The sequence below is a fragment of the Solanum stenotomum genome, chromosome 5 (genome assembly GCF_019186545.1).
Source record: "Solanum stenotomum isolate F172 chromosome 5, ASM1918654v1, whole genome shotgun sequence".
Lineage (NCBI taxonomy): Eukaryota > Viridiplantae > Streptophyta > Magnoliopsida > Solanales > Solanaceae > Solanum > Solanum stenotomum.
This window is the reverse complement of record NC_064286.1, coordinates 60,771,242-60,786,283: the sequence shown is the minus strand read 5'-3', so window position 1 is coordinate 60,786,283 and position 15,042 is coordinate 60,771,242. Positions and strand designations below refer to the sequence as shown.

Genomic DNA, 15,042 nt, shown 5'->3' with positions numbered 1-15,042 from the left:
CATATAACATAAGTTCTAAATTCAAAACTAAAAATTTAATATAATACTCTTATGCTTTAAAATAAGAGTATTATAACCTTATTCAACAATAAATTATACTTTAATTTAAAAATTAGAATACTATCAAAATTATGCTAATTAAAAAAAATAGATAAGATTGGAGGCTCTTACTTTGGAAAGTCCGAGCAACACTTACATGCCTAAATCGGTTTATAGGCCCAATAGCTTCTTCATGACATGTCTTTATTTCCGGAATTTTAAGCTTGGAGGCTCTTACTTTGGAGAGCCCGAGTAACACAACCTAAATTACATGCCTAAATCGGTCTATAGGGCCAATCTTCTTAATGACATGTCTTTATATCTGGAATTTTAAGCTTGGAGCCTCTTACTTTGGAGAGTCCGACGAACACAACCTAAGTTACATGCCTAATCGGTCTATAGGCCCAAACTTCTTCATGACATGTCTTTATTTCCGGAATGTTAAGCTTGGAATGGAGGCTCTTACTTTGGAGAGTCCGAGCAGCACAACAAAAATTGCCTAAAATCGGTCTATGGGCCCAAACTTCTTCATGACATGTATTTATTTCCGGAATTTTAAGCTTGGAAGCTCTTACTTTCCCTATGATGTACACAGCTGATCAAGAAGTTCACCTTGTTGAAAGTGTATGACCATCACATTGCGCCATGCCATTTACGAGATTGCAGCAACCTCCTTTTCCATTGCTGCAACTTCTCTATGCTATTTTTGACCTCAATATGCGCGTTTCAAACTTGTTATACCTCCATTGGTGTGTGTTTTGTGATATCATCTGGTCACAACATCAGGGGAAATAGAGCATACACCTCAATAGCTTCATCTCTCTCATTGAGGTTCTCATAACGAGCTTCGTGTAGGACTACATAACTAGTATTTCTCACCTTTAGCTCATGTGCTGCGCCTTTGCAGCAATTATTGTAGATATATATATAATGAAAGGATATGATATTATAACTGCTACATTCATGCAGGACAATTCTGTTGTTAATTGTTTAGCCAGAGTTACTTTTCCTGTCAAGTTCTTACAAGAACAGATAGTTTTGGGCTTAGGTTTGGTAGGGGCCGCACGAACACAGGCCCCCGCTGCAATAAATTATGACACAGGGTCGACAGGCACCCCTCCAAAGTGCAATGGAGGTCACAAGCCTAGGCCTTGGGTCTTATTGATCGTCCATTGACCCCATCCAGGTAAGTATGTTTCCAGGTTCGCTCAGCCCATCATTAATATTACCGCTTTTGTTCCACATTTCTCTTAGTTTCTGATGTGGGAGAATTACTTATTACTCTTTATAGCTTTCGTTTGGAGATGGTAAAAAAAAACCAGTGTAATGGATACTATTTGTTTCTCTTTGAATACAAAAAGAACTAAAGAAGCTGTTAGAGAACAGTTCTTCAGATGCATTTCCATATCTGCAAAACTTCACCACCTAAAACCTATGTTCCTCGGACTTTTCAACAACATTGAAACATGCGTGTAGCATCCTCCAAAAGTACTCATTTTTGGAGGATCCGATAAGAGTGTAGCAACATTTTTGGAGAGTCCGAGCAAAGCCTAAAGTGTATCAGACCTGAACCAATCTATGTATAGGCTCCAATCTGCGTCATGACATGTTTTTATTTCTGGAAATTTTAAGGTCTAAGGCTCTTACTTTATATATGATGCACTCAGCTCATATCGACACATAATATTAAATAGACGATCTACAATATGGTCATATGTTAGTCAATTGATCGTACAATATTAATCAAGAACTTCACCTTGTTGAAAATGAATGGCCATCACATTTACGCGACTGCAGCAACCTCCTTTTCCCTTGCTGCAACTTCTCTATGTTTTTTTGTCCTCAATATCCATTGCCTATTTCAACATACATTTCGAAAGTGAGAGATAGAAAACAAAAGAGGTATGCTCCGCGGCTATGTTTATTGTGGAATATCATCTGCTGACACCATCAGTGGAATAGACCATACACTTCAATGGCTTCATCTTTATCCTTGAGGTTCTGATACTTCAATGGCTTCATATTTATTTAGCTGTATGAATTATTTAGCAATTTATTTACCTTTTTGTCACACTTACAATTTATTTACCCAATAAAGGATGGAAATGTACAAAATCATAGACAGGTGTTATCGTTGAGACCAAAACAACATTAACTCCGGAAAACAACAGAAGACCTGACATTTGAATTGAAATCACTCATCTTAGTTTTTGGTAATGCAGTCAAAATAGTAGCAAAATTTCTCTTTGTCCCACATCGGCAAAACACAGAGCTGGAGAATGCTACTTAACTGAAGAAACTGAGTAGAATGGGCCCGACCTTACTTGAACAGGATTTGTTCTATAGGCTCGTACCACTGCATCCTTGATTTTTAAGGAGACAGGAAACCAAATCTAGTGGATGATTCGTAGCCATTAGACCAGAGCGTGATTAATAGCTTCCGTGATCCTCGGGTCATGGTGCCATAGATGATCGTTCTTAACCTCGATCATGGGTGTTGAGATGGTCTAATGGTTGTCTGACAGACTTCAAAACATTTTTTGGAAATTCCCAGCTCTGTTTTTTTAAGCTAAGCAAGGCTTCCATGGCTGCTAATTGCTATAATCACTAGAAATCTACTTTTGGTTTTCTTCTCAATTTCATATGTTTCTTTCTCCCTTTGGTTTTTCTCAATTCCAAAGAATTAATTTTTGCTCCACCATATTTGTTCTTCTTTTGCATTGATTAACTTTGTAAAAGTGTGGCATATATACTTGTCGTCTCTATTTACTTATCAACTATTTCATAATTTGAATTCTCCTTTTACTTCTTTTTTATTATACTCTCAATTTATTAATATTGAGTTAATGTCTTTGGAAAATTTAGCAAGTAAATATGTTTGGAACCCTTTCCATTAATAAGAGTAAAATGATGAACTCACTATATCAATCATTGTTTTATTAATAGGTGTGTCGATTCAAAATTTGACAAATAAATAGGGACGGAAGGAGTATATAAGTTTAATCACAGTGTTCGACAGCAACAATCACCAAGTAGAAGTAGAGAAAATTAAGACAAAGGTTCCTCAAACAAGAAGATATAACCTGTTCTCAGCTTGATGTCACTCTAAATATTTATCAAAGGAAACAGCAGAAACCCGTGTAGGTAATAAGATTATGTCTCCAACTTCATGGTCTTGTGACCAAGTTAAAATTAAGACCTGCCAAACAGAAACACAAACCTCAAGTTAAACTAGCTTAATCTCTCATTGCTGCTTCATGTTCCTATTCCTCAGGCAAAAAGTTAAGATAAAATCTGAATCAAGGCACTTTAAATAAGAAAATATGAGCATTCCTCTACTCAATAAAATTGAATAGTTACAGCATAATTAAGCAATGTTAGTTTTCAAAGGGAAATTTAAACTTAGGTTTGGGTAGGGGCCGCGCGAACGCAGGCCCCCGCTGTAACAAATTATGACGTAGACTCGACCACTTGGGCCGACCTTAGGCAGGCACCCCTCCAAAGTGCAATGGAGGTCACAAGCCTAGGCCATGGGTCTTATTGATCGCCCATTGACCCCGTCCAGGTAAGTATGTAATCTAGTTAGCTCAGCCCATTATTAATAATACTGCTTTTGCTCCACTTCTCTCTCAGATACTGACTGATGTGGGAGAATTAGTCGAAATGGCGTTACTCTCTTTAGCATTCTGTTTTGAAATAGAAAAAGAAAATTAACAGATAACAAAAAGTTCATGCTCCCGACGCTGACATTCTCTCCAGCATAGATAACAAAAGGTTAGTCACTAGTAACAGAACAATCATCAAAAGAAATGGAGGAAAAAACTAAAGTCTATACTCAAAGAGAGCATTCAAGAGACATAATAAATCAGATTTGAGTTATAAATGGATATGGCTCAATCAACTGAAGAGTGTTGTCTTTAATTAAACAAGGCAAGTTCTCTATGAATTTTTGATAACATATATAATACACACATTCTTATATAGCATCACCAGCTTCCTCAGGTCATGTTAGTTTTCAACTTCTTCAGTCTTATCTCAGGTTGATTTTGTTCAGAATCTTATTCTGTCCCTTCAACAAGAGTCTAGAAGCTTACATGAAAATGTATACAGTAGCAGCTAATAGGAGTGTTGACTGTATAGCCATTGATCTTACAAACTGAACGACCATAAGCAAACCGGCCACACCCTTATCTGTTTCAGCAGATGGTGGTTTTGTATTAGATCTGCCAAAGCAACTCTTGCCAATGCCATACATAGTAAACCAATTTATGTAGAAGTAAGTCATCTAGAGCTTAGCAATCTGTAACTAGTCTTTCAAACAGGTATTAATTTGTAGACTAATGGCCTTTGCCAAACTTAAGAAAATGCAGCACAAACTCTTGCAATCATCCACAAGCTGTATTGCAGCCACCTCGTTGATCAACTTATTGAATGGTTTTGGCAAAAGAACACAGCAATTGAGTTCTCCGAGTAATCAGTAACATACACAACACGCTAAACTAACCAGCAGAAAAATGGCACCAGTTGATGATAATTGTAAGGTTCATTTAAAAAGGCATAAACATTTAAGAGTTTCATGTGATTTGCAACATTTAGAGTTCTATAATTATGAACTACATGATACAAATATTATATATAATCATTTCATCATTCTCATCCACAATGATATGGCGAAGGATGTATAAACAAGGTTGAATATAGAGCTGTAGAGTAAGCAAATTGTGAATGTTGAAAGGACGAATTATATTACTGCGCCTCTATAGAGATACAAGCAAAATAAGTGTCTTACTCTTCTTTGACAACAAGGCTTGGAAGCATACAAAATCATACACAGGAGTACCTTGCTTTCAAGAAGAGCTTAATTTTGTTTCCTTTTTTAAAGCTGCTCATCCATTTTCTGCATCTCATCATTTGGCTGAAAGAACATCAAAGGGAAAAAAAAAATCATATTAATAAAATAGTAGCAAAATTTCTACTTGTCCCACATCGGCAAAAACACTGATCTGGAGAATGCTACTTAAGTGAAGAAACTGAGTAGAATGGGCCCAACCTTACTTGAACAGGATCTGTTCTATAGGCTCGTACCACTGTATCCTTGATTTCTAAGGAGATAGGAAACCAAGTCTGGTGGATGAATTGTGGCCATTAGACCAGAGCATGATTAACAGCAATCATGGCCTTTCGGGGTCCATGGTGCCGTAGATGATCGTTCTCAGCTCCTGATCATGGAGCTTGGGATGGTCTAATGGCTGTCTGACAGACTTCAAAACTTTTTTTGCATCATGGCCATTAGACCAAAGCGTGATTAACAGCAACCATGACATTCGGATGGTGCCGTAGATGATCGTTCTCAGCTCCGATCATGGAGATTGGGATGGTCTGACGGGTGTCTGACAGACTTCAAAACTTTTTTTGCTGTGCTGAGGACTTTCCATGGCTGTTGGGCACAGAGCAGCTGAGATAGTTGAAATTTGAGTAGATCGAAAAAATAGTTGTATTGGAATTTCTTTATATGGTTTTAAGTACTTTAAAGTTATTATATATTGTGATTTATATGAATTTTTAATTTATAAAATTTTATGTCCAAAATCATGATTGGAGTTTCTCAAAATCTTACGAGATTTTTTATCTTTTCAAATTTTTATATGAGCATTTTTACGTATGAGTTCTTTCATAATTTTTTTTTATTATGGGTGATTCAAGCATAATTGAAAAAATGACAAGTCTAAGGGGTTGTTTGGTAGAGTGTATTAACAAAAATAATGTATGCATTAGTTTTATATATTAACAGTTCCTTGTTTGGTATACTTTTTTATGCTATATATAGCATGAATTTCTAGGTATTAGTAATGCGAAGGGATTTAACAGATGCATTAGCATGGTTAAATACTCAATTATCCCTTAAAAGCATACCATAATTGAGGAGGATATTTTTGTAAATAATTTTTTTTTACAATACATACTATTTTTAATTCACCAAACCAAAAATACATAAAAAAAAAAGGGAAAATGCATAAGTACCCCCCCAGCCTATACCCGAAATCCCAGAGACACACCTAACCTTTACTAAGGTCCTATTCCCCCCCCCCCCCGAACTTATTTTATATGTAATATTCTACCCCTTTTTGGCCTACGTGGCACTATCTTGTGGGTCCAACACATGTTGACATTTTTTCCAAGGATAGTGCCACGTAGGCCGAAAAGGGGTAGAATATTATAGATAAATTAAGTTCGGGGGGGTAATAGGACTTTAGTAAAGGTTAGGTGTGTCTGTGGGATTTCGGGCATAGGCTGGGGGGATACTTATGCATTTTCCCTAAAAAAAACAATCTAATACAAACATTACTAATACACTCTATTGAACATTTTATTTAGACTCTACTAAATGACCCGTAAGGCCTTCACTTTTTAAGTTTAGGGTGTATGCCACATTAAACATGCTTAAAAATATGACATAAGTTTTAATTAACTCTTTATTTTATGTTTCCATCATTCATCCCTTATTAGAATTTTATATTTTTACCAGACTTAACAATTGTTCATTGTTTATTTGAAATTCAGATGAGCTAAACAATTGTTGGGCTTAGATTTGGGCAGGGGCCGCGCGAACGCAGGCCCCCACAGCAACAAATTATGACGTAGGCTCGACCACTTGGGTCGACCTTAGGCAGGCACCCCTCCAAAGTGCAATAGAGGTCACAAGCCTAGGCCATGGGTCTTATTGATCGCCCATTGACCCCGTCCAGGTAAGTATGTTCCCCAGTTTGCTCAGCCCATTATTAATACTACTGCTTTTGCTTCACTTCTCTCTCTTAGATGCTGATGTGGGACAAAATTCATGAGAAATACATCATTCTAATAAGTTTCTCTTTTTTTTTTCTTTCTATTTAATGGATTGTATCTTTGATTGACCGAGTACTTACACCTTGTTTGAATGATAGTTATATATATTTTGATAATATATTGTATCGTATTATTTTGATAAATGTAATATTTGAATAAAGTGTCGTTCTTCATCGTTACATAATATCACACATCGATAATTTAAAACAACTTACTTGTTACAGTAGTTTTCTAAAAAAAGAAGAAAAAAAAAACTAGTAACCTACATGCTTTTAATCTTCAAAATGGTTCAACTTGACCTTGAAAAGAAGAAGAAGAAGAAGAAGAAGAAGAAGAAGAAGAAGAAGAAAGAAGAGGAGGAGGAGGAGGAAGACGACGAAGGAGAAGAAGAAGAAGAAGAAGAAGAAGAAGGAGCAAAAGAAGAAGGAGAAGAAGAAGGAGAAGAAGGAGAAGAAGAAGAAGAGTATGACAGATATTAACATTTCTTGCAGAAATATACAAGGGAAAAAATTATAAAATACTTGTTATATTTCCAACATATCAGATGAGAAACTTTTAAGTCACAAGCTATAATTTGTTTAAGCATAAAACTTTCTAAATATCTATTACACTTCTTAATATCCCTAACTGAACTTTTTCCTTGTATAGCTAAAAAAACAGGTACATTATAGGTTCCTAAGTCACAGAGAAATTTTGGCATTCTAAAAACATAAGGAGATAGAAAACAAATTTTGCACTTCCACAAGCACATACAATACCACTTTACATATAGTAACTTAGCTGGATCTCATATACTGGCCAGTGTATCGAAGTAGTATATCTGAGTTTCAGTAGAATATTGTGATGCATGTCATACTTATTCCTCTCGTGGTCTGGCAAGCCAAAGAGAGCTGAGAACTCGAAGACGTGAGAAGTATTCACTTATTGCAAGAAGAGCACGGGCTGATTGTCTGGTTGTCAATATGCGATGCGTTTGTTGCAATGTTTGTTGACGATGGTAGTCCGCCTGTTAAAAGAGCCAGAAAGATGCAACAACTTTTAGCTTCAAGTATTTTGCCTCCAGAGACGACATAAAACTAAGATAACAAACCAGAAATCTCTGAACATGACTCGCTGCCTTGAATCATATAATTCACAAGAGAGATACAAGTATGAGACAGAAGGACAATTGTTGATTTAAGAATGTGTTGGCGAACATAACCCTTCGGTTATTTTATGACCTCATTAAAGGACATAAAAGGACAAAGTATCCAGACTTTTTTTCCAAAGATCAATACAAACAAGACGTATTCTGAATATTCTGTGGGCAATGCATGCTGGTTGCAGTTACAAAGACCTCCAGAACAACATTTGCTTGCCACATGTTCAAACAACTGAACGAGCATTTGCAGCTTATCTATTGTAAACAATTTAAACATACAAAGAATAGGAAGCAGCAGCAAAAATAGAGTTACCTGACGGAGAAAACCTTCAAAAGTCCTTAGTTTCCCCATAGCCATTGCCATCTGACCAATACAATTAGCTACATCTCCTGATGACCCTTCAGTAGCAGGAGATCCGTTAGATAATGTCTCCGCCAAGGATTGCTGCAACGCCTCCATACCTTGTGAAAGAGCATCTTCTGCTTGAAAGGATGACTGCTGCAAGTTGGCAATGCCCATTAACTGTTGCTCGGTCAGAGGCTCCACCTGATTGGCTAGAAGCTGCATTACCAAAGAAATCATTTCATGAAAAATGAGACACAGCATACCCAATGTAATCCCACAAGTGGAGTCAGGAGAGGAGAGGGTAGGACATACGCAGACCTTACCCCTACCTTTGTGGGTAGAGAGGTTGTTTATGATACTTGATAGACCCTCGGCTCGAAAGAAAAGAAAAGAATTTGAAGCATGGTAGCAACAAAATAGTAAGGTACAGAGCAAATGACGAAAAGGAATAGCAAAAGTTAGTAATACACATTAAAGTAAAGGAAACTACATGATTACTAAATAATACTACTAATGAGGAGAAGCGTAGAGGAGGCTAGGCCCTGCCTTTCCCACGCAAAGTGCGACAACACTCCGCTACCTACTCTCTACCTACTAAGCTGAAGTTGTGTCATGTCTCGTCTTTATCACCTCCCCAGTTCTTCCTCGGCCTACCTCTCCCTCTCCCTCTCCTAACTCCTGTTACAATCAATCTCCCACCCACACTCCCTTACTGGCGCATCCACGCACTGCATAATTGATTATAAAGAAACTCATACACAGAAGGGTATTATCTACAGAAGCAACTTGAAGTTCTTAAATTATCAACATCTGATTGACGCATGAACAAATGACACAAGAACAGAAGAAAATATAATGTACAGCACTGATATAATTCCTGCACAAACATCCAAAAACGGACAGAGTGAAAGCATATTAACATCAGATGCAACTGGAAGTCTGCTAACATCACCAAGCTGAAGAAGCTCAGGAAACCACATCCGGGATGGATAGAGATAATCACACAATTTCATCCAAGTTTTTGCTTCTAGGCATCAGGTTTGTTTAGAGTTGCTATTATGCAGTGAACACAAGAAGAAAACCAAAAGCTTCAGTACAATAAATGTAAGTCCATGCCATTTGAAGGAGAATGTCAGACCTTAACTATCCAAGGTCACGAGACTACAGTGATGGTGTTATAGAAGATAGTGACATAAAAATGCAATTGTACACTACAAGCACAAGGCACCTCATTAGTTCGGAAAGTGAAACCACCCAATCTTTAGCAAGTAAATTTTCACAAGCATAAATCAATGAAATTCCATACTACTAAGAACTTATTAGTCCTGCTAACAACAGGACCTTTTCATACATGATAAAACTTGAAAATTAAAACTTGAATAACAAATAAACAATTAAAACTTGGTAAGAATCGAGTGAGGTAGGTCTTGACCCACCGAAGTAATTTTTGGACGGATCAATAACCCACCGATTTATCAACTCAACTCATTTTGACCTGTCTAAATTCAGCTCAATCCACCAATTTGTCACATGTACTCTTTGTATTCCAAAAAATATGTTTCAGTCATTATTATCTCACATATATTATGATATTTAATAAGTAAACAAAAAAAATATTTTTCAAGAAAATATATTTGGTATTTTATATGGATATTATATATGTTGCTAATGAATTATAAATATAATGGAACAGGTTTTACAGAGACAAGTAGGGGTGTTGTGGGACAGGAGTATGGAGAGAGTTGTAACGGGTTGAATACTTGTGGTGATCGAACAAAGTTTGTGTTCTGGGACGCTGTTCATCCTTCTGAGAAAATGCATAAGATTATGGCTAATGAAGCTCTTAAAGGTATTAATGCTGATTTACTCGACTAATAATCATCTTTTTCTTTTTAATTATTTTGTTAATTATTGTTACTTGTTTCCTACCAATAGTTTGTAGTCATCTTTTCCTCTATGCTTTGTGCCTTAATTATTCGAGATTAATTAGCATGTACGGAAGTTAGCTTTTGCTATTGGAAACTAAAGACGCTGAGGAAACCTCATCCGGGATGACTAGAGATAATAACCACACAATTTTATCCAAGCTTTTGCTTCTAGGAATCAGGTTTGTTTAGGATGCTATTATGCAGTGGATGCAAGAAGAAAAGCAAGAGCTTCAACACAATAATTGTACGTATGTCCCATTTGAAGGAGAATGATACCAACCCACCTCTCAAGACGTACTTTAGAAGAAAATATCAACAAAAGAATAAAGAGTTGAATTCTGGATAAACAACTGCTACAGCAGTTGTCTAGCAGTTACTTCTGCAGCAGTTGTCTAGCAGTTATTATTCTTAGTTTATAGTTTATAGTGTCAGTCTTAGCCTTTTATGTTCTCTATATATATGTAATCAGGATTAGTTATTGGGAATATGTAATTAAGAATCAAAACTACTATTTTCTGGAGTCTTGTCCTCTCCATACGGACAACTTTATCTGTATAGTTGTGTTTAAGATACTTGCACAAACTATTTACATTAATCTACTTGCTTTGTTCTATTTTATCGGGTCTCTACTTCTGCTTACTATCAGTTTTGGTATCAGAGCCGATCGATCCAACATGGTCAATACCAGATTGTCTAATTCCCAAGAAGATGATCCCAATGTTGAATCTCTTGCCCAACAATTATCTGCCATAGCGTCAAAGTTAAATACAATTGATTCCCTAGCAGCAGATGTTGCAACATTGAAGGCCCAGACTAGTTGTACTCAACAAGAAGAATCCAGTCACAGAAACCGTAATAAAGGAAAGTCTGGTTGGCAAGATGAGGAAGAAGACATTGATAGTCCATCTTGGTCAAAAAATCCTCCCCGAAAGCCATACACAAAGATGGAATTCCCCAGATTTGAAGGAGGCGATCCTAGAGGATGGATTTTAAAAGCAGAAAAATATTTCTGTTACTATCAAACTCAAGAGGAACATAAAGTTGACATCACGGCGATGTATTTGGAAGGGGATGCTTTGGAACTTTTCCCTTTGGATAAATCGTGAGCGAACTTTGCTTTATTGGGAAGAACTTGTTAAAGCATTGCAGGAAAATTATGGTCCTGCAGAGTTTCAAAATCCCAACGAGCATCTTTGTAACATTCAACAAACAGGTTCTGTACAGGAGTATCGTCAAGAATTTGCAAAGCGTTCATCTAGGGTTACAAATTGGCCAGATCACTGTCTTTTAGGGGTGTTCCTGAATGGGTTGAAAGAGGAACTTAAATCTGATGTTAAGATTCACAAACCTGGAACAGTTTACAGGGCAATGAGTTTGGCACTTGAATTTGAAAATAAATTAGGCACAACTCGCAGCAATAGAGTGCCTAATTGGACTCCAAACATTAGACCCACGGTACAAAATCCATTGAATTCTTTTAGGAACACCCAGAATAATTCTTCATCTGAAAATCACAATTTACGCAGCAGTGTTTCATCCAACCCAGCCGCTTCACAATCTCTTCAAATGCGAACAAGGGATACCGAGAGGAGAAATCTTACGGCACAAGGACTTTGCTTTCGTTGCCATGAGAAATTTGCACCAGGTCATTGATGCAAATCTGCAAAATTATCTCTCATGGAGATTACTGGAGAAGGTCAATTGGAAGAGGTTGACGAGGTCAATGCAGTAAGGGGTGATAACCCTCAAGAAAATGACCTTGCTGAAATTTCCTTCCATGCCATTTTGGCACAATTAGTGGGTGCTACAATGAAGTTACAGGGTGAGATCAATGGTAAAAAGGTTTTAATACTTGTGGATAGTGGTTCCACACATAATTTTGTGGTTGATTACATTGTGGAGGAGCATAATATACCAGTAGAAATGGTTCCACTATTCGGTGTGCAAATAGGGAATGGGGATATCATACACTGCAATAAAGTTTGTCGGAATCTTCAAATTCAATTGCCGGGCTTTACTATCACTTAGGATTACTACCCTTGTGCACTTGGAGGGGCTGATTTGGTTTTTGGTATCAAATGGTTAGCTTCTCTCAATACGATTCAAGCTAACTGGAAGGTTATGTTCATAATTTTCAATTGGCAAGGAAAGCGTTACAAATTGCAAGGCGTGAGATCGACAGATTCAGCCACAGCTTCTCTCCAATCTTATCAACATCTGATTGACGCATGAACAAATGACACAAGAACAGAAGAAAATATAATGTACAGCACTGATATAATTCCTGCACAAACATCCGTAAACGGACAGAGTGAAAGCATATTAACATCAGATGCAACTGGAAGTCTGCTAACATCACCAAGCTGAAGAAGCTCAGGAAACCTCATCCGGGATGGATAGAATAATCACAGAATTTCATCCAAGTTTTTGCTTCTAGGCATCAGGTTTGTTTAGAGTTACTATTATGCAGTGAACACAAGAAGAAAACCAAAAGCTTCAGTACAATAAATGTAAGTCCATGCCATTTGAAGGAGAATGTCAGACCTTAACTATCCAAGGTCACAAGACTACAGTGATGGTGTTATAGAAGATAGTGACATTAAAATGCAATTGTACACTACACGGCACCTCATTAGTTCAGAAAGTGAAACCACCCAATCTTTAGCAAGTAAATTTTCACAAGCATAAATCAATGAAATTCCACACTACTAAGAACTTATTAGTCCTGCTAACAATAGGACCTTTTCATGCATGATCAAGTAGTATAACGGCTTTTTATAGTCCTTTACAGGGAAAATCTAGACGGGAAATATACAAGAACAAATGCAGAATTGAACGCATATGAAAGCAAGAAGAGGTCACCTTAAGAAGTTCCGAGGGGCGGAAGCCACCAATCCACATAAAACACCGCTCGGCAGGGGTTTTCCACATCCCTGACAAGACATGGAATACGTCCGCCTTGGCTGCATTTCCTTTCACCCTAAAGACATCATCGTAATGTGCAATGACACTATCCACAATACTTCGCAGTTCAGGATCACGTGCATGTGAATTGACAGCAATCCTCAATTCATTGATGTGTTTGGTGTGTTCTTCCAACCATAGACTGTATTCTCTATCAAATGGTAAGGGCCCTGCAGAACGGCATCTTAGAACAAGGAAACATCTTTTTGAGTGCAATCAGAAACATGATAAGGGGTTGAACGTCATCTTATTAAGATAAGCCAGTCTAATACAAAAAAAGCCATGTATTAAACTAAATGCATAAAGCCATCACAAGTGTGAGAAGTATGAACATGACCAAGTCCAAGCACATTGATAACCTATTGGAAGCTGCAGTTTACTTAGTTACTAAATTTCAAATTTAATGTAATCCACAGTGTATCAACACAAAGATGGATTTCACAAGTTATATCATATCATTAATTGAGTCCAGTTAATCAGGTAAAATCAAGAAAACTGAAGTTCTACAATCTTCTTCAAGTAGAAAAAACACACTATTTCCAGTCTTATTTGCTTCCAACAAACAAACCACACAATAATGTATGTTTGACTGCAAAGTGCAATCTATGGTGGATGCTTTTCTGTCTAGTGAAACCACCTATTCCGGTTCAACCGAACCTTCCTAGAATTACCCAAATCCTGTATAATAAAGAGTAATTGCTAAATAACAAGCAACTCCTAGTTCAATTTGGTAGAAGAATCCCATCAATTCCTAGTTTGTTGAAATGAAAAAAAGAAGGTAGGGCACACAAGTTCAACCACCAAAAAAAAAGGTCATACCACTTTCGCCCTGTTGAGGTGCTCGCTGAAAGTCTTGCTCCAACTGCGATGCTTGGACGACTTGTGCTGGCCGGCGGTCACCCCTCCAAAGTGCAGTGGAGCTCACAAGCCTAGGGCCTTCCCTATCACCCATTGCATCCATTCAGCTAAATGTTCTGTGAGCTCCGCCCATGACTTTTATACTAGAGCTTTTTCTCCACTTTTGTGGAAAGTTGTGTGAATGTTCTCTATAAGGAGATAAAAATTCTCCTTATAGAGAACTTTTATACTAGAGCTTTTGCTCCAATTATGTGGAAAGTTGTGTAAATGTTCTCCATAAGGAGGTATGAGACATAGGGTGTGTTTGGTTGGGTTAAATGTTTTGAAAAATATTTTCCAAATCAACTTATTTTTCTAAAATTTAACGAAAATGACTTTCCTTCAAAACTTAAGGAAAACATTTTCTAAAACTCTCTTTCAACTTCAAATTACAATTATTTTTTTGTTGAAAAAATCAATTTATTTTGTCCTTACCCTCAAACCAACCCCCAAACCACCCCAAAAAAATAATAATTTTAAAGCTTGTTTTTAAATTTAATTTCTTTACCCCACCCTCACCCCTACTCCCACGCCCTACCCCCACCCCCTCCCAAAAAAATATTAAAAATTATTTTTTAAAAATATTTCTAATTTCATTTTTTTATTTTTTTACCTCCCACCCACTACCCTCGTCCCCCCCCCCCATCAGCCCCCCAACCCCCTTCAAAAAGAAAAAAATTTAAGTTTGTTTTTAAAAAATAATTTCAACTTCAAAATTTTATTTTTTCATCCTTACACTCGACCCTCCCCCCTCCAACCCACCCACCCCGTACTCGCAACCCCTACCCCAAAAAAAAATTTAAGTTTGTTTTTAAAAAATATTTTCAACTTTAAAATTTTATTTTTTCACCCTACCCTCGACCCACCTCCTATCCAACCCCCCC

General features: G+C 37.1%; 2 protein-coding genes, 4 non-coding genes and 1 pseudogene across 7 annotated transcripts in view; 2 read left to right on the top strand and 5 right to left on the bottom strand.

The window, feature by feature from the left end:
- LOC125866130 (TGACG-sequence-specific DNA-binding protein TGA-2.1-like) overlaps nucleotides 1-15,042 on the bottom strand; it is a 52,873-nt gene that overhangs the window by 22,060 nt on the left and 15,771 nt on the right. The window lies entirely within an intron of this gene.
- On the bottom strand, nucleotides 1,093-1,233 carry LOC125866445 (U1 spliceosomal RNA; annotated as a pseudogene).
- LOC125866438 (small nucleolar RNA U3) lies at nucleotides 2,354-2,567 on the top strand. Its single transcript, XR_007446504.1, has one exon. It is a non-coding gene; the product is annotated as a small nucleolar RNA U3 (small nucleolar RNA).
- On the bottom strand, nucleotides 3,452-3,612 carry LOC125866470 (U1 spliceosomal RNA). Its single transcript, XR_007446525.1, has one exon. It is a non-coding gene; the product is annotated as a U1 spliceosomal RNA (small nuclear RNA).
- On the top strand, nucleotides 5,085-5,302 carry LOC125866435 (small nucleolar RNA U3). The gene has a single exon (XR_007446501.1). It is a non-coding gene; the product is annotated as a small nucleolar RNA U3 (small nucleolar RNA).
- LOC125866458 (U1 spliceosomal RNA) lies at nucleotides 6,633-6,793 on the bottom strand. The gene has a single exon (XR_007446516.1). It is a non-coding gene; the product is annotated as a U1 spliceosomal RNA (small nuclear RNA).
- LOC125866132 (TGACG-sequence-specific DNA-binding protein TGA-2.1-like) lies at nucleotides 7,393-14,312 on the bottom strand. The gene is made up of 4 exons (XM_049546434.1): nucleotides 14,081-14,312; nucleotides 13,160-13,431; nucleotides 8,337-8,585; nucleotides 7,393-7,888 (listed from the first exon to the last, which is right to left on the bottom strand). Exons 1-4 carry the CDS (start codon nucleotides 14,220-14,222, stop codon nucleotides 7,739-7,741), a joined length of 813 nt encoding a protein of 270 aa, XP_049402391.1. The 5' UTR covers nucleotides 14,223-14,312; the 3' UTR covers nucleotides 7,393-7,738.